This window comes from Falco peregrinus, chromosome 2, assembly GCF_023634155.1.
Source record: "Falco peregrinus isolate bFalPer1 chromosome 2, bFalPer1.pri, whole genome shotgun sequence".
Lineage (NCBI taxonomy): Eukaryota > Metazoa > Chordata > Aves > Falconiformes > Falconidae > Falco > Falco peregrinus.
Genome location: NC_073722.1, coordinates 122,205,256 through 122,224,354, shown reverse-complemented (window position 1 = coordinate 122,224,354; position 19,099 = coordinate 122,205,256). Strand labels below are relative to the sequence as shown.

At 41.4% G+C, this 19,099-nt stretch overlaps 1 protein-coding gene across 2 annotated transcripts; it reads right to left on the bottom strand.

The window, feature by feature from the left end:
- Window positions 1-450: 450 nt before the first annotated feature.
- DGKE (diacylglycerol kinase epsilon) lies at window positions 451-17,914 on the bottom strand. Of its 2 annotated transcripts, XM_005230707.4 has the most exons (11): window positions 16,901-17,913; window positions 15,066-15,225; window positions 14,475-14,594; window positions 13,439-13,582; window positions 11,351-11,508; window positions 11,006-11,057; window positions 10,743-10,856; window positions 10,172-10,243; window positions 9,482-9,609; window positions 8,450-8,561; window positions 451-8,141 (listed from the first exon to the last, which is right to left on the bottom strand). In XM_005230707.4, the coding sequence occupies exons 1-11, from the start codon at window positions 17,356-17,358 to the stop codon at window positions 7,950-7,952; spliced, it is 1,710 nt and encodes a 569-aa protein (XP_005230764.1). In that variant the 5' UTR covers window positions 17,359-17,913; the 3' UTR covers window positions 451-7,949. The 2 variants fall into 2 exon arrangements, with proteins under 2 accessions (XP_005230764.1, XP_055651680.1); XM_055795705.1 differs by lacking the exon at window positions 13,439-13,582 and having other exon boundaries at window positions 16,901-17,914.
- Between the last annotated feature and the right edge of the window lie 1,185 nt (window positions 17,915-19,099).

Sequence of the window (19,099 nt, the reverse complement as noted above, 5' to 3'; positions counted from 1 at the left end):
CACTTATCTCTGGACGTCGTCCAGCAGCGGTTCCGCTTGCTGGGGAAAGCCCCGTCTGTGTTTTGCTGACCTGTGCCCAGCAGCCCTCCCGCGTTTCCCTTACAGTAGCACCACATAACGCCAAAACATCTCCTGCTAAAACTCTTACTCAGAAATTGCTCTTTACAGGTAAGAAATCCGTATGCCTGTTTCCCCCTTAGACTAAATAGTGTGCATCACAAACTGTTAAGATCCCAAATCAGTGACAAGGACAATCTCGACAGTTCACCCTACTATTGAAGCCTGGGGTTTTCAAACCATTTTAAACACATCCATTATAAAGCTGTACAAACTCGGCTCTTCCCCAGGTGTGAACATCTCAAGAAGGTTGAATCAGAAGCAGGCAAGTGGCTGCCGAGCCATCTTTGTCGGTTACCAAACAGTATTAACTTTGCCTCTGAATGACATTACCGTGTTGTCTAGAAATTCTCACGTATCTGAGGTTTGAAACGCCTGGACTTTGCGGCGGGGATCTCAGGCAGGAGCACGGTTGCAGCATTCAACGGAACGCAACTTCGTTCTCAAAATGACGAAGTTCATCACGCTGCAGCCCTCGGCAGGCCCGGCAGTCGCTATCATCACTAGGTTATTGCAGAGCTGAAAACTCACGTTTGCGGTTACGCACAGTGGGGAACAGGAAAAACTGAGTTGAAATACTTTAATCCACACACTTTAATCTACAGAGAAATACAGTACAAATAACAAGACAACAAAAATACGTGTTAGGAAAATTCAGTAACAGAGCCAGCGCTGTGAAGAATCTGTATTTACAAACTTCTAAGAATAATATGGAGCAGATGTTTCTCAAAAGAGCCTTCTGGAAGCCCAGGTCACAACAGGCAGGCCATGACACAACTGACTGAAGACAAAAGGTTTCTTCAGTCCCACTTGTGTTAATGGTGAGACCACCACAGAACCAGGGGCAGTGCTGGGACTTCACTGAGGCTGCAGCTTCTGACAGACAGAACCTGGCCCAGCTCCTCAACTAAGACACCACCGCGTGTAACGGCTGGAGCAAACATCACAGTTATAGGGGGCCATAATATTGTTACCCTCCTCCGAAACACTGGATGAAGCCGATGAGAACGCAAACAAAGCAGACTTCTACGAGACGCTCCACACGCACGCACCCTGTGCCTACAGGGTAAATAAAGAACACTCTTCCCAGCTTTTATGACCAAGAGTTTTACAGCAGTACCTCCTTACCCTCTCACTTCAACCTGCCTTCTTTAAAAAAAAACACAAAGGAAAAACAATTTGGGTTTGAAAGCATCATGATGTCAAGAAAAAATTAGCAAATTTTGACTTTAAACATTTATATTGGAGGTTCAGTGTTATGTCAGTTAGTTATTTCCTTGCAAGTGAGATCTCATATACTTTATAGCTGTGAGCAGACAGGTTTGCACTGAGGTTTTGTTTTCTGAGAGGCAGGAATGGTGCAGACAGCTTTTGCTTATGTTTGGGCACTAAATAATACATCTCTCAAACTGCACCATAAAAAAACCAACTGTTCTGTCAAGAGTACACTGATCACTCCTTCCTTACTCTTTCATGGGAAAACAAAAGAAAAAAAAAACCCCGAATCCCAAATGTCACCTTTCTCAGTTGAAAAAACAAAAACAAATCCCAACGTTATAAATTCTACTTTTTGATCTATTACTTGCATTTTAAGCTCATTTTTTCCCTATTTAGTGCAACTTCAGAATATATGCATGAACACGTTTAATACAAATCCCAAGTCACAGCATCACAGTATTTCCAAGCTAAAGAGTAACTTTTCTTTTTCTAAACTGTTAACATGCTGGTATTTTCTTGTAATTAGTTATTACTAATTTAAAGTTACCGCTCTTAAAAGTAACATTTTTACAGTATTCTAATCACTAATTACTAAATAGAAATAACTACTATACATATTGAAGTTACAAGCTACAAAAATAAAAATACATTCTGTTTAACTATAAAAATCCTAGAAAGAGAAGATGGCTGGAGGTACTCTATGGATTACAACAGCTGGTAGCAGACAAAATGGCTTTTGAGGGATGTAAACTCTGAAGATACAGAACGCAATAAACTCACAATGGAAGTTCCCACTTGTAAAATTATTTTTATGCTGAAATCTACAAACAAGTTGCAAATGCAACAAGAAATTAATTACATACAGCAATAAAGGTATACAACACAGTAAACAGGGCAGTATTAACAAGAAACAAAGTAAAAATTTGAATACATTCACACTTTTGAACAGTTAAGGGCCGGAACCTCAACTAATGTAAGTTCGCATAACACCACTAGGTTTAGTCAAGGCATGTGGCTTTACTCCAGCTAGAAGTCTCTCCCTGAGATGCCCAAAACCTGAACTGGGTATTCAGCACTGCTAGTGAGACAAAGACATGTCGTGCTTTTAGAACTGTGACCTAAACAAAGTTGAAATAGACAATGCATAAATTCTCTCAATATACCTAATTGCTAAATGAACAACTGATCTCTGTTGTCTCATTCCTGTGTTCAAGCAGCAAGCTATCATTTCTCAGAAAAAAATCAGAGCATTTTAAATAAATGGTTCACATTCAACAGGATCAGTTATATGCTGCTATTTTTAAATCTGAAAATATCCTAGTTTACTCCTAACTGAAGGGTCAAATCCTCCTTCTTTTCCAAAAGGAAGAAAACTGCCAGTAGTTGGTATGAAATACAGAACAAAAAAGGATTTTCAGTTAGAACACATGCAAAGATTCCCAAGTGTCCTACTCTTACCTACAGATTAACTAACTTGGTTACAGTGGTGCTCTACCAAAAAGCATTTGTTGCCAAGTGAGAAAGAGTAACTATCGTAACATTGATGCCATTATGCCGTTCACAGCTAAAGTACAGTGCTTTCAGTTTTTTTTTTTTTTACAAACCAGTGAGATACAATAGCATACACCATAAAAGTTGTGAGCTTCTGTGCAACATAATGCAGAACCAGAAGGAACTGGCCAAACTCAAGCCAGAACCTTTAACTACCAGTTCTGAGAACCTGTGGAGAATGGGGAGGTTCCTCTCCAGCAGCAAAGAGCAAAAACTGTACATTGAAAATAGGTCAGGGAGACCAGGAACCTTCGGAGTCTTTCCTAGTTACCTTCCAGGTGTGATTATGGTGACTGAAAAAGCCAAACAGTGGGGAATACTGGGCTAGGAATAAACTGTGTGAAGCCATTCCGATTTTGTTTTCTGACAAGCTAGCTGGCATGGATAAAATGGACAGATGCCAGGCTCACTATCCTGGCTTCAGCAGAGCTTTTGATACTGTCCCAAATGATGTTTTTAGCTGAAAGTAGTGAGACAGCATGAAATGAGTAATTAAATGACTGAGGGAAAGCAGTATTTACTGAATAGTTGTAAACATCAGCAAGACAAAACGTATAGGGGAACAAATTCTCAACCTGAGTCAGCTGAAGTTATACAGAAGAAACTTCTAACTTACTCTTGCTACAAGCACTGTCTCAACAAGATTATTTTCCCCAAGTGTGTGCAAACATGGCAGCACTTTATTCTGCAACCAGGAGAAACTCAAGTCTGTTTTCCAAGAGCAAGTACTTCAAGCTTCTAACTAAAGTAAATGGCATTTCAAGTTCCTTAGTGCCTATGAAAAGCAAGACCTGGGAAAAAAAACACCCTATGAAGGGGCAACATCGAAAGTGAACATATAAAAAGAGTAGCAAATCTATAAATTACGCTATACGGTCTTCATATTATGAACAAGAAATGCAATTCATAACAGTGCTAGCTGGGAGAAATGTTCAAATTTGAGCATAATTCCAAATTAATTTGAAACAGAAATATTGCCATTGCAGTAGAAAAACCACAAGACTATGTTCTGTAATAACTGCAATAATTCCAAATTGTTGCTAAAAGTACACTCTAAATACTACCTTAACCTGCTTTAAATACCAGGCACAACAGACATACTTAAAAAAAAATATATGCAAGTGAATGCTGCTCACCTCAGCTGTTTTTGAAGACAAAGAATGCAAGTTTGGGCTTCAGATACCTTTTTAAAAAAGTCCAGACATGGAGAAAGATCCAAAACGCAGGTGATATTTGAAGCTGTTTAACCCTGCTATGAATTGCTGAAGTGAAAACACAAAGTAAAACAAAGCCTATGACAAGAAATTCTACACACATCAAAATATGCATACACATCCTCTCAACAGGTGTGAAAACAAGCGAGGTTTGAGCAAGGCAGCAAGCTGACTCACAGGCTCTCCGTACAAGTTCGAGTTTTTCCTATTACATGTCACAGGACTGAGAACCTACAGTAAAGCTATCTGAATCGGACCGAACTTCAGTTAAGCTAGCATATACAGCAATAAAACTTAAAACTTTGTGAATTTACTTTTGAGCACTTGACAACTGATGTTATTATTCACCCTGTACATTTTACACAAAGGTATACCGTATCAAAACTGCCAGAAGAAATTATTCATTATCTGTCTTTTTGAAACATCGCTTTCACTCTTTTTCCAAATGTTAATCGTTTACAGGGTAAAGGAAAATTCTTCAGTGCAGGAGGTGAGATCCAGCTGCAGAGTACCCTCTTCTGGATAGAGAATGTACAGCAGTATTCTCAGGTTTCCAATCTGTTTTCAAAGAGCTACAGAGTAGCTATTTGCACTGGTTGGTGCTTTATGCACCTACAACATTAAAAAAAGCATGTAACAGCTTTACAGTCACAACACACACATGACAACATTAAGCAACTACAGCTATATTACAAATTAGGAAAGTTCATTTATGCTAGCATTAGAAACTGGGAGCCCATTGCTGACATTTACTGTCTGCAGTTGGACTAAAACTTAAAACAGTTCCATAAAAGTAACTCAAACCAGACTTTAATGCAATTTGCAACATAGTGGAAAGGAGGATTCATTGAAATCAAAGGACAGCGTGTTGAAAATAGCAAGACTTCCCAACAGACTCTAGTGCTAACACTGTACGCTTAAAAAGAACTTTTTTTTTGGTCATGCATATGACAGCTATATAGTTACAATAGAAGGATGACCCCATGTCTGATTGGGACTGGGCACTTCAATCTTACAGAATATTCTCCATACCATAAATACAATTTTACAAGAGGCTTCCCCATGCTTACAATGGCTACATTTGCTATGGATCGTTTGTGCTGCAATCACCAACAGTGAATTTGTGAAACAAACTTCTTAACGTCCACCTGCAACAAGGGGATGATCGGTCCAATACAAACAAGACCATTTACTGAGGGTCCCCCCAAACAAGAGCCCCATTAGATGCTACTTTCACTTCTAATTCTCCTACGCTTCCCCAAAAGGAATGATGGATTTACAGTTCCCAAAGAGGATTTCACGCATTTAGGACAGAACTTGACTCCTAGTAAGCCACAGTAAGGGGGAGGATCTTGCTGGCACAAACACAGTACAACGTCACTGGCACCCACTCAGGCAAAGCACGAGTAGAGAAGCCAGCTCACCTACTGTAAAAAAGGGAGACTTTCAAAGTCTTGCATTGATTATTTTTTTTCTAGATGTCAGGAGTTCACAGTGAAGCTTTTGAATAGTTAAAGGTTCTTAGGCTATAAATCTATCAACTTCAGATAACTCTTTAAACTGTTTTATGAATAGTTTAGATTAAGTAGCCAGTGGTGTCATTTCTCTGAGAAAATACTGCCTTTCATAGCACATACCCTGCTTTTCCAGAGACTTGTAATTTGTTTGTAAACAACAGTTACACAACCATAGCACAGAACTATTTTTAGGATACTGTTACAAGTTATTAAAAAAATATTAATAACTAGTAAGATTTTTGAAGCTAATATAAATTGAACCTTGTAACTAAAAAAAAAGGTAGTGTACTATACTATACATAGTATACTATAATAGTATAGATATTTTTACATAGATTTAACTATTAATTTGTTCTCTATATTTACATACAATAAACTAAGATGATATGTATAAGGCTAATGAATATGGAATTTACAAATGGCTTCTGCTTTACAGTTCATTACACTCTAATCACATTTTCGGACAGCTGTAAATTCACTGATAATCAGTAGTACTTAAGATCTAGTACATACAATTTCTACAACAAACACCATCAAGTTAAAAAAATGCTCTCCAAAGAGGATTACAATTGAAGGTTTTAAAAATACTGACTTTGCCAAGGTTTCAATAAATTATTTTAAAATATAAATAGTTCATTCACCGTTAATGCAAATGTCATTTTATAGACAGCTGAAAAACAGTTTCATTTTACAAAACCTAGAAACATTGCCTACTTTACCCAATGGTATCACTTTCAGTTAGCATAAAAAAAACAAACACCAAAACCAGAAACACCAGAAGAAAAAAAAAAAAAAAAAAAAAAAAAAGAAAAGAAAAAGATTGGGGGAGTTCTGACAAAAGCAGCAACATTCAAAGTTCAGACCAAAGCTCTCAAGTTTTCTTATGATCTTAGCTTATGCAGTATACATTTAGCATAAATTCTCTCCCTACCTGGAAGATCACCTTCAGTAACTCAACTGGACTCAACTAAATGAATGACAGATTTTAAACCTCAACTCATAGCTCTCAACTGCTGCAGGCTTAAAATACCTGCAACAGAAAAGAAAAAAGGAAGCAGATTTTTACTTCTAGTAACCATGAAGATGTTTTCACCTGAGAAGCTTTTAACCTGAGAAGCTTCAGATAAGTCAAACTGACAGTTTCTGTGTATTGTTGTATGTGTTCTTAACCTTTACTATCAGCATGGGCCACTAATCTTTTTCTTGCCCTATATTCATATAGGAAATGAAGTTTCAGGTCCAACAAGGTATCTTTGTCCCCCTAAGAGCCAGTTGGAAAACAAATGCTTCCATGTTTTTTTGAGAAATTATACATGTGAATGCCAGAACCTGCTAACCTCTGCAAACTTAGCTCTCAGCCTCCACACTTAAAATTGCAATAGTTAACAGACTGACTTACTGTTGATCATTTTTGGGTAATTATGAAGCAAGATCTTTAACAAGCTTTCAAAAAAACCCCCACATTTGCCAATCATCATTTTTTCTTTAAAATCCTCCTCTAAACAGCCCCTAAAAAGCCTCCTCAAGAACTACAATGCTGCTATGTACAAAAACTAGAATTAGTTTCTCACTGAACAGAAGCAGAGCCACAGGATCATTCAGTACAAGTCACGGTACAATTATTCGGAAGTTGTATCTTGGGTACTTGGGACCTCAGTAGTACTCTACGTATGGCTTACAAAGCCAATGAAAAAGGTCATTTGCTAACAGAACATTTCCAGAAACCTATGTCCAAAATCATCTTTCTTGCTAACCACCTTCCCAAGAGCTCCCAGATCCTCTGCTCTCTCCATCAAGCCTATGAGATAGGCACTGCGCCGGCAGGTGCACAGAAGAGTACTTGTCTTGTTCCCAAGAAGAGACGGCAGCCAGGAGCGGGCCTGTTGTCAGAACGCCAGCCCACATCCTGCTTGGTCTGGTTTTCTGTTCTGGGACTGTTCTGGGGAACAGAGCAGGGGGAAACAGGCCAAACTGCCAGCTGTTCCCCCTTTCCAAGGGTATCAAACATTTTGCATTCTATACTGTGTATGTGCAGAAGATCCGACTCCACAGCAAAGAAGGGCTGCAATATGCGTCTCTTTCTGGCCATTGGAGTAATAAATAACTGCTCCACCTAGAAAGGGCGGGCATCCCCACCAATCAAAAAGGCAAGAAACAGTTCACGGTAATTTAGCTGTGAAAGTTTTCATGGACGTAAAAGCATGGCTTTTTCCTCAGTTCTAGTTCATTCACAAGTATGAACCTTAGGGCATAAACCTTCATCTGAGGTTAGGTGCTTTCAGTGTTTTAGTGAGCTGAAGTTCATCATTGCACTATGTTAATTCCATGACATCTATACGTCTTCATCCGTCTGTTCTCTAATGTGGTCTTGCTCAGACACACTGGAAGCGTCGTCATCTGTTTGTTCACCCGAGTGATACAACATCAGTGCATGTGTCTTGTGAGTTATGGTAACAGTGCAGGGCCCCTGAGCCCACGGCTCTCCATCCACCTGCATCGGCATCTTTGAACTCTTCAAGATCAGCTAGTATTAAAGAGAAGAACACACCATCATAGCAGTTCAAAGGAGCTCTGAAGATACCTTTTACAACTACAATATATTGATGCTGCACGTTTTCAGTCTGACCAGGGACAAACTTTGTATGTAATTAGTTGCACTCATAGGCCACCAACCACAGCAAGTACTGTGGATTATCAAGTAATTAATTTTTACTAAGCAAGAGAAACATCTAGCTCAACTGCAACTTCAGATCAGACAGCTGAGTGCTTGAGAGTCTGTAGTGTGTATTATTAAAAAAAATTTAGGGAAACAGGTTGATAAACACCACTTACCCTCACGGTATGTGCCTGCCCCAGGCGAACAGGATTTGCTAGCTTCACCTGAATCTGGGCACAGTGGAAAGAACCATGAACACCAACAACTTCCAGAAGTCCGTCGTCATGTCTATGAATTAAGAAAACAGACTCTTTTAGTGATGCTCATGAGCTCTATAATAGCTGTCCAAAGATTACCAAAAAAACCCAGTCCTTTTATGCTATTCCTATAGAGAAGACTAATGTTATTCTACAAATATGTTGAAACTATCTATTTGTGCTGGACAACAAATCACACTGAACAGCAAAAGAAGCCATAAAAAAAGACACAAGCGTAGAGCAATACAGCAGCTGGTATACCCTAGCTGGCTTCTGGAAATTATATGATTTTCCAAGGTTCATTGTGCATATTTAAGGCCCACAGTCGACTTCACTTCCATAAATTTGTACAATATTCCGTCTTTTCACTCAGTTATTAATCTACAGGAAAGCCTTTTCATGGCTTAATTTTTTTAGCTTTTGGTAAATATTCACCCAAGTATTTTTTAGAAATCCAGTATCATAAGCCTTGTAACAGAATTATGAAGTATATTGATATGACCTCTGAGGAAGGAAGTCACAAGAGGGAATAATTAATATACTCACCTGTTCTCTTTAGTATTGCTCCAGCTGACTTACTCAAGCATGAGAGTCAACTTTTTTGCTTGCTTTGTTTTTACTTTATATTTTAACCTCCGTTAAGATGTGCTCTTTTATATTCTGAAGCGGACATATCTTCTGCTTTTTGAAGCCTACCTTTATTTTTAATAGCCTCTTCAACAGTATCACTTAATCATGCCAGACATCATTTTAAAAAAGTCTTAAAAAACCCCTCAATATGTGGGATGCACTTAGTCCAAGTCTCTAACATGAGAAAAATAATCTGAGATAGCCTACTGTCACAAGGAATCTTCTGACTTTCAGACAGGTCTGGCTACATAAGCACAGCCTGCTGCAGGGAATGCTTGCACTACAAGAACTGTTAAAGGAAAAAGAAGATGCACTGCGTACCTTGCCAAGGGGTATGGCTCATCGCCCATTCCTTCCCAGAGCCTACAGCCACCTCCCCAGTATCCAATATTCAGGACAATGATGCCTTCCAAATTGGGCAACTCGATTCTCTCACCATCCAATTCTAGCTTTAAAAGACAAACACAAGTTAATTACTGTGGATCAAATTCAGTAATTCAATATTAGCTAGTTATTCTCTTTATGCATTTAATAGACTTCCACTTGAAGAAAAATTGGCCCTGTATAAATAGAACATGTTTTCCTTTCATACTTTTAAAAAATGACTTCTGGTTTCACAAGACATCCTAAGCTGTAATAAATTTCTGTTAATAAAGCAAAAAAGGAACCTCACTTATGTAAGTATTTGGTGCTAAGGCAAATTTTATTTGAATATCAGTACTTGAACTTACAGAACTGAGTCAAGGCCAAAATTTAGGACTTTTCAGTAAGCTCAAAGACATTAATTCCATGAAGTAAGCTGAAGACCGCAAAAGGAACATCAAAAATACTTAAAGTCCAGAGCCATCCTATACAAACATCATATACATGCAAACTGCAAAGCTTTTCCCCTTTTCTTTTGAAAAGAAAAAAACACCGAACAACAAAACCAACAAAAATCCCCAAAACTTTTGTATGTTTTTATACTCCACTGATTATCCAAAGAATAAGCAAGTTAAAAAAAAAACTTACCTCAACCTTTTTGTTAAGATCTTTACATTCTTGTACTAAGCAGTCTTTGGTTCCATAAAAAAAATAAACAGCCTATACAAAAAAGAAAAACCAAACAGGGAGAACAGAAAACACTGTAAGAGAAAGACAATACATATGAAGACTATTTGAAATATTCATGTATAGTTACTGTTCTGCAAACCCCTTCTAGAATTCATACACAACGTATTTGCACGCCTTCAACTAAGCTTTCTTCGTGAGATAGGCTACAATTTGCATAAGAAATTTACTTTCCACTTTAAAAGGAAACAGGCAATGTCCTCAAATCATTATGTTTCAAAGAAAATGAGACATTCTAAACAAAAAACTGACCAAACAGCCACACTCTATAAGCAAGCAAGAAAAGGCAAGGAAGAACACTTGTGCGTGGGCTGGAAACATGTTTTACTTATGGAATCTGTTTCCCAAGAAAAAGGAGTGAACGCTTAAAATGGCATGACAGGAAGTAGGGCAGCGAAGCAACATAAAGCAAAAAATAGCCTTAAATCAAGTCAACAACTACAAGGAGACAATGTCACTTTACCAAACACACCTTGTTAATAATTCTGCTGGAAAAGAGAGAGGGAGTCTTCTCACGATGAGCATGAAAATTTAAAGCCATGAGAGCATCAGGTCCTACAGAAAAGTAGTTGTTCATTGTGAATACCTGTAAGACAGAACTTCCAGTTATGATCCTATTAAATATCATTATTATGTTTTAAGAGTCACGTGTTTAATGGGAAGTAGGTAACCAGAAAAATAAGTATAAACATACAGGTATTCCATAAAATCCATATTTATACTTGAAAACGATACCTTTGGTTTCCTTAAGTTGTAGTATCCTTTGTTTGTCACTTGAACCTTCCACCTGAAAAAAAAACCAGCCAGTACTTAGACTCATAACAGACTGTTCTCACTTAGTATCAAAGTTGTAGTTAGGAAGCTCTTATATGTGTTGGCATCAAGTCAAGAGATTCATATAAATTATGAAAGAGTTAAGCTTTACAGACCAACTAAATAAAGACTAGTTTTTTACCTCAGTATTTTTGTAGTTCCCTTCAGCAATAGCTGTATTTCTTTACATACACTGATCCAACTGGACATCAGTAGAGCTATAGTAGTATTTGGTTGTACAGATTTTATCTTTTCACTGTTACTTACCTGTCTAGTTTGATTCCATCTGCCTCCATGACATTTCGTAAGATCTGCTCTACAGGGACTTCTCCAGCATAACCTGCACCCCAGCCCAGTGTATTAGACAGGTCATTACCTGTTCCCAGAGGTAAAATTGCAACTTGTGGAATATAACGTTCTTGCCCCTACGACACAAAAGCACTGTGTATTAGCTCCTTCTCCAGCACTCATTTTCCCCGTTTTACCCCCAATGTTCAGGTTAGAAAAGTATCATTAACCTTCACAGCAGCCTGTTACCCAGTGCAGAGCAATAGAGCTGGCAGCGTTAGTACAGCAGATGGCACATCTGAGTACTTACTGCAGGGATAACGCAAAGGAAGGAAATTGTGAGAAGGAAAGAACACAAACACAATATGGAAACAATGCATTATTAATACCAAACAGAGTATTCCTTCAAGAGAAGGACGCTTTGGATCTAGAAGTCAAAGCCTGAACTTCTCATCTGATTTCCTGATTATATACTGCTGACTTGCTGCAGCGGTGGTAAGTTACTCACCCCGATACTGCACATACCTCTGGAAAGCGGTATGGACACCGAGATGTAACACACAAGGCTGTGAACCATAACAAGACACCAAAATGCTCTGAACAGACTGAAGTGAGGTTAGGTCTAAAACAACAGATGCACGTAATAGTAGAGTATTCAACCACAGACAGAAATTCACATAGTCAAAGGAGGAAAGTCAGTACCTAAGCTTCAGAGCTGCCACATACACACGCTGATCCAGCTGTCATAGACAGATGGAGCAGATGATAATCACCTGTGCAGATCACAGAGCAACAGCAGCAGACACTGAAAACTGGCCACCTTAGCAAAGGTCTTTGTTCTCTTTACCACAGAAGGGTGAGCAGTTATTTCAGATGTGCCACAGCCTTTGAAATTCAGCTGTGAAAAGTACTTGCAGTAAGTGGCATTATGGTTACTATTTTTTCAAGAAGAGTTATCAGCCAGGTAACCTGTATTTGAGAGTCAAGATAAATGAAGGGAGCAAATAACCTACTGCTGATAATAAAAAGGTTTTGCTGATAAACTCAACAGTATGTATCTAACTCCAATGTGTTGTGTGTCATGTGACTCAATCTGAATACTTGGAAACAAAGAATCCAGATTTCATCAAACTATATTGGTTCTGAGGGACAATATATCAACTGTCCAAGACCAAGTAACCACGCACTTATCTTCATTAACCTCTACAGTTAAACTTGGTTGCATTTCTACTTCATCGGTACATAAAAATTCTCAAAGAAGCTCAGTTTGACTATGCATGAAGTTGTAATAATGGTCTTCAACCACAGCATTTCAGTTATTAACAAGAAAGTCACAGGAAAAAAAAAGCAAAACACATCAATATGAGAGTAACTTTCTTCCTTATATCACTAGAGAAAAAGTTTACTACATAAAGCACTAAAGCCCTAGTAATTGTTCTTAACTTTTAACTTTCTCAGGAGTTCTTAGTAGTACCCTGTAAATGGGAATATCTTCCATTTCAAATCAAGAGTAAACATACAGCTTATTTTTTCCTTCTCTACTTGCTGTTAATAGGTAAGGCTGCAGACTGGTAAGATTCTTTAGAACATACTGTAAGGAGCAGATGCAAATTATGGCACTCATTTACATACTAGTGATATAACCAGTACAGCCAGCAAAATTATGAGGTTATTATAAAAGACTGAGCATGCTGGGAGAAATAAGAACTCAGAGCACATTAGCCATTATTAGCAATGCCTTTTACGACAAAGTAAATCTGTTTAGACAAAGAGGAAAGAACAACGCATAAAATATTCTGCAGTTTCTCTTCTTGTTTTATAGAAAAGAACGACTTTAAATATAATTTAAAATCTAAAGCTTTCATATTTTTCCTGAACTACAGGGACTCATAACAAGATGCGTTTCCCCCTACTCCCAAACACAAATAAGCAATTCCACCAGCATTTCTCTGCAGGCTTACTCAGGAAGATGAAAACAACAAATGCAGGTAAGAGATTAGGTGTATTGCTTCTGTAGCTCCAAAACTCATTTTGCCATCAGACATCTTTTAATTTAAAACACAATACCTTTATCTTCATTTCATCAATTGCATCCAGGACCCAGCCTACTGTGCCATCCCCACCACAGACAAGAACCCTGACAGCATTGCAAGGCAGCAAGGTACAAAGTTGGAGTGCTTTAGCAGGTGCAATTTTGCTTAGATCAAATACCTAGAAGAAAGGAAAATAAGTTCACAGAACATGGCTCAGGATTTGCCTCACAGACGAACAACTTCAAGAAGCTCATTCTAATGCAAAACAAAGACTCTCCATTTACAATATTACATTAGCAACTGAGCCGACGTGACTTTTACAAGCAGGATTTGGTTTCCCAAATTCACAGTAGACCTCCAGCTGCTTCACTAGGAATAAATGCCACCAAGAAACCAAGCTAACACTGTCCTAAGAAAAGTCTGTATCTAGAGGCATTATGATGAATTCTGTACACATGGAAGACTTAAAAGCTATTTTTAAATAGCATACAAAGAGGTTTATTCTTTAAAGCCTTATTGGGATGCATTCAAAACAAAACGCATAGTGGTTTCTATTAGGCTGTAGTCTAAGGCTGGCTTTTGAACTTCAGAGTAAGGTATTGAGGTGCAGCCAGGAAATCCAAGAAGCTAACTGCCTTACATCAACATCCTGTACCATCCCAGTGGATTTTAAGGGGAAAGCAGCAACACAAAGCAGCAACTGTAAACACTGACGTTTTCACAAGTGAAGTGAGGATTTAAACAAACACAGGTCTCAAATTAAGATCTCAGTATTTCATTTTCTAAAAATTGTATACGGTTTCAAGAGCCAGATACCCATCTTTAACAGAATTACTGCCATGTATTAACATAAATTAAAAAAAAAAAAATGTACCAGTATTAGAACCGTAACAAACATGGGAGTAGGAGGACCTTCTGCACTTTTGACCTCTCTAAATAAAGCTATTCTTTCTTAACGAATAAAACGCATGAGTGTTTCCTTTGTGATCCTACTGCCACTGTGTAAACAAAGTTACATTTATCCTAATTTAAACTTTTATTTTATTATAGTGGCTTTTCACCATAAATACCTGAACGGGGTTCAGCAGAATTTTAAATTCTCCTAGTAAAGTTTCACCCATGTTGTTTCCACTACGAGTATTAGCCAGTATGATTACTGGCATCCAGTGTTTTCTGCAGTAAGGTACTACCTGGAAAAAGGTAAAAGTCAGTCAGTCACACAAGCACTGCACTTTTGAAAGTGGTTAAAGCCTTGCTCCAAAACCTGTCCCTTCTAAGTGCTGAAATGAGGAAACTACCGATTAGCCTGAAGCATTCAAACAAGAAACAAATACTTCTGACACACCGAATTGAAGATTTCCATTCTACAGTGCCTAGGATGATAAATACTGCAGTATTATGAACACAGCAGCAGAGAAATCACAAAACATTCAAGGAAGGTACCCAAATCTCAGTGTTTTGGAGTAACAAAATGCAAATCTTTGCTCATGCTGCGACTACGATGTTAAGAACATGACAAACACCTCTGAATTAACACTCCAAGTACTTCATGTACATTGAGACATTTACCTGACAGTTATTAACCTGACAAGGTACTGAGTTTAATGTGTGGGGTGGTTTTTTTTAATATATTAAAAAAACAAGAAGCAGTAGGCAATTACCTTTTCATAATTTGTTCTTTTGTCTTTACGCATCTGGTTGATTGTAGACATATAGTATGGTGGGATAATTAAGTCTCTGAATTCTCCAAATGTACACTCCTCAGTCTTTAAACAATCCATCATGCATTCATCATGTACAGTGTACTGACACCACACACATCTGGAAAAAGACAAAAATACATGAAAAAAAGTCCTCAAACAACAGGCACATCGATTTTGCTCATTTATTTTAGACAGGTTAACCTTCTGCAAAGTATTTATGTTCACATGCACATTATAAGTAACATTTTAAGCACAAGAAGGAGAAAACCATGCATTACTCGGAAGTTTACATGACTACGTATTGGCTACGGAAAATTACATAACCAGGTCATGGACTTGCAAGTCTAGAAAAGCATTTGAATTCTGTGGAAAAAAACCCAACAGTTTTAAAGTAATTCTATTCTTTTTAATTCCCAGACCAGGTGCTATAAATACCCTCCTGCATTATTTGCAATATTAGGTTACACTGGAAGTTTGTATGAGAAACTCCCCCTCACCCTTGAAGAGCACACTTAAAACGCTAGAGTTCAATTTATTGAAGTGTTACTAGTAACATTAATTAATGTATCTCTTAAGAATGCAAACATCCCTTTAAGTCTGAAACCTAAAAGGTTACGCAGTACTGCACAAGGCTGTTGGGATTTTGTTATGCAAAACTGCTCAGCTTTTTGACCTATTCCAAAAGCTGTCCTGGAAAACAGATCGGAACAAGAGGAAAGGCTGCAATATGCACTGCCAGCCCCTGCAGAATGTTAATCCTCATTTGCTACATCCAAACCCTCGGTTTAAGCAGCTGTGCAAGCTATTTTTGGAGTCTTTCTGACTAATCCAGCACACAACTAGAGTGGCACTGATATCTGCCATGTACTGTGACTTCCTTTTCCTCTTCTTCTCCCTTTGCCTCCAAAACCCTCTCCTTCCCTCCTCTCCCACACCCACTCTCTCTCAAGGTTTTGTTTCTGATAGTATGCTCATTTACACAGTAATTCTGCTTACTTACCAAGAAGTTTGACAGTATCACACAGAAGCCAAGCAAAAGCTAGTAGCATATACGCTGGGAAGATGACATCCTTTGAGAAGGCTGAAGTAACACACGACACCTAGGACCTGGGCCATTAGCACTGTATTTTGGCATAATGTGCTACCATGTGTCACGCTGACAACTTTGCAAGCAGCCTTACTGATGAAAGTGCAAGCCCTTTCAATGGTCCCTTGAATTTTTTGAACACTCTTACCACCTGTCTAACCTATAAACAATAGATTATATTACAGTAGCTTTTAAAAGTTCCCATTAGCTTTGAGTACCCCCAGAAATGAACTTAAAACAGCTATAGGATGGTTGTTTGTTCTAGATAACACTGAGCAGATGCCAATTTTGCAGAGACACACATTTTGGTGCTCTGAAGTGGGAGCTGTGCCACCCAAATTGCTCAGGCTACCCACTGTAGGAATGGCAAATGTGTTAGAACCTTCCCAATGTCATCCCCTAAAAAATAAGCTCTCTTGGACACAGAGAGCCTTTCATATGTAATTATGCAGGAGCTAGTGCATCATGCAATTAAGAGAACAAGCGGACTTGAGATGCAACGACACAATCTATGACTCCAATTACCCACCAGCATCAATTTTAATTTAATCAATTTCATTCTTGAAGTTGTAATTTTAACAGAGTTTCATATTTTGACTACAGCAGGCTCTTCTTTGGGGTAATGCATTCCAATAACCCTGTGGGAAATACCATACTGATTTGGCATCATACTTTCCTCATATACAGTCAAATTCCCGTGCAGTACCTGTAGTCGCAGAGCTTGGGCTGTGTGCCACACTGTTGTTTGCATATCATACAGCAGCAGCAGAGCGGGACATTGCCTCTGATCCAGTGGTGTGGCATTGAGCTGTGGGCTCCACCATCGCTCCTCATCATGATTTCCTTGCAGAGGAAGAGCTGGTCAGCCTTCTTGAGGCAGCCTTCGCTGACACGCAGCCCACAGCCCGTGCAGAAGGCACCCTGAAGGATGTGCTGGGCACACACGCAGCAGTAGGAGGGCTGCCCGAAGAGGTCCGTGTAGTGCCAGTCATGCTTGCTCTTGCGAAAGATGTCCCGTATCAGCACCTGCCGCCGGGACCGCTGGAAGCTGCACCACAAGGTGATCAGCACCGGCAGGATCACGGAGCAGAGAGTCCAGAACACCAAGCTCCAGTCCGCCACGGCCGAGGAGGAAGCGCCACCACTGCCCGCCGCCCCTGCCATTCCTCAGCAGCTCGGCCGCGTCAGCCTAGCCCCTCGCACAGCCCCTCACGCCGGCCTGGCCCCCCGACACCTGGCTCCTCACCCCTACCCCCTCAGGCCCGCCTAGCGCCCCTCACGCCGGCCGGGCGGGCAGCGGGCCGAGCCCGGGAACGGCCCCCTAGTTCAAGGGGCCGCTGCGCAGCTTCGTTAAGCATCTTTTAATCCCTTATTAGGGCTAAGCGCCTCCTTGCCCCGCACCCGGCCTACCGGCGGCAGGTTTCAGCGCCGGCCAGGTGCGGGGGGCTGCTCCGCTGCCCGCCCGGGTCAAGCGCAAGGCCGGGCCCGGCCCCCCGCGCCAGGAGGGAGCCGCCGCGCCGCCCCCGGCCGCCCCGCTCCCACCCAGGCCCCGCCGCGGGGGCGGGGGGCGGCCCCTCACGCCCCCTCCCCTCGGGCCACCGCCCGCACTCGCCCGCTGCCCGCCCCGCAGCGGCGGGGCTCCCCGGGCCGCGGCCGCCTGCGCTGGGCCGAGGGGGGAGCGCCGGCCGCCGGGGATGCGCGGGGCGGCGGAAGCGGAAGCGGCCGGTTGCCAAGCGCTGGGCGCCGCCCCGAAACGGGCGGGGGGCTCGACGGCGCTTTATCGCGACTGGGGGTTGACCGGCTGTCGCGACGGTACACGCAGAGCGGCCCGGCCTCGGCGGCGGCTGCCTGTGCCCGGGGCCGCGTGGTCACACCGTCTCGCCCTCCCGCCCCGGCCGTAACCGCTTGCCCCCGCCGCAGGTCGAAAAATAAACAGTTGCTGCTTATAGAAGGCGCAGGGCCTTGCACCTTCGGAACTGCCTTGAACAGTTCCGTACCGCCACGCCGTCCGCGCGGCATTGCCTGGGATTTGGGCTGTTGGTATCTCAAAGCCTGCGCTGAAGGGCACCCCCCCCGCAGCCTGGGGTGCCTCAGGCCCCCGAGGCCAGAGCGGGGCACGGCCCAGCCCCAGCGGCCCCTCCATGGCCCCCGACCCCCCAGCCCTCCCCGCTGTGCCCATGGGGCTCGGAGCTGGCAGTAACGCGCCAGCCGGTGCAAGGCAGGAGACGTGGGCCCGGGCCAAGGCAGCCGCCCGCTGCAGCGCCAGGCCTCCCGCTGGCCTCGTGCTCCCGTTTCTGGAACCTTCCTGAATCAGAACACTGGTGAGCCCTGTGGCCCTGTGCTACGTCCCACTGCTCCATTTGCCCTGTGCGGGTACAGCAGCACCGGCGGGATGAACGCTGCTCTGTTAGGAGACGGGCAGGGAGGAGGGGGCGGCTGGCAGCCAGGCCGGCAAGCGGCGGGCCAGCCCCCATGTGCTGGGCAATGCGGGCGGCTGCGCGGTCCCCTCCCAGGGCAAGTGCCAGTGGCACACGTCCCTTGGGCGAGAGCTGCCGATCATGCTGGGTGCCCGTTTCATACGCTATTCTCAAAGGGACACATTTCTTCTCCTGCACATGGTGGTGCCAGTGGTGCTCAAAACCAAAACAAGCTGTTGGCAACGACACTGGTTAACCTGTGTTCTTACTTCACACTGTGCTTATTAGTAAGGACATTTATAATCCTGTTTCCTACTAACTTGTCTTGAAAATAGAAGAACCGTATGAGTTTTCATTTGTAACATTCTATTAATTTGATAAAAAATATCTCTGCTGTGTTTTTCAGCAGTGGTAATCTGGCTCTGCTAGAGTAAAACCACATTAATACCTACTTCTGTGCTGTAGAAGAGACAATTTTTGCAAAAGGG

Coding starts and splice junctions, on each gene's coding strand:
- DGKE (XM_005230707.4), bottom strand. CDS start 17,358: ATGGCAGGGGCGGCGGGCAGTGGTGGCGCTTCCTCCTCGGCCGTGGCG. Junction 11,058..11,350: donor GATGGAATCAAACTAGACAG/GTAAGTAACAGT, acceptor TTTTTTTTTCAG/GTGGAAGGTTCAAGTGACAA. Junction 10,244..10,742: donor CCAGCAGAATTATTAACAAG/GTGTGTTTGGTA, acceptor TTTTTTGTATAG/GCTGTTTATTTTTTTTATGG.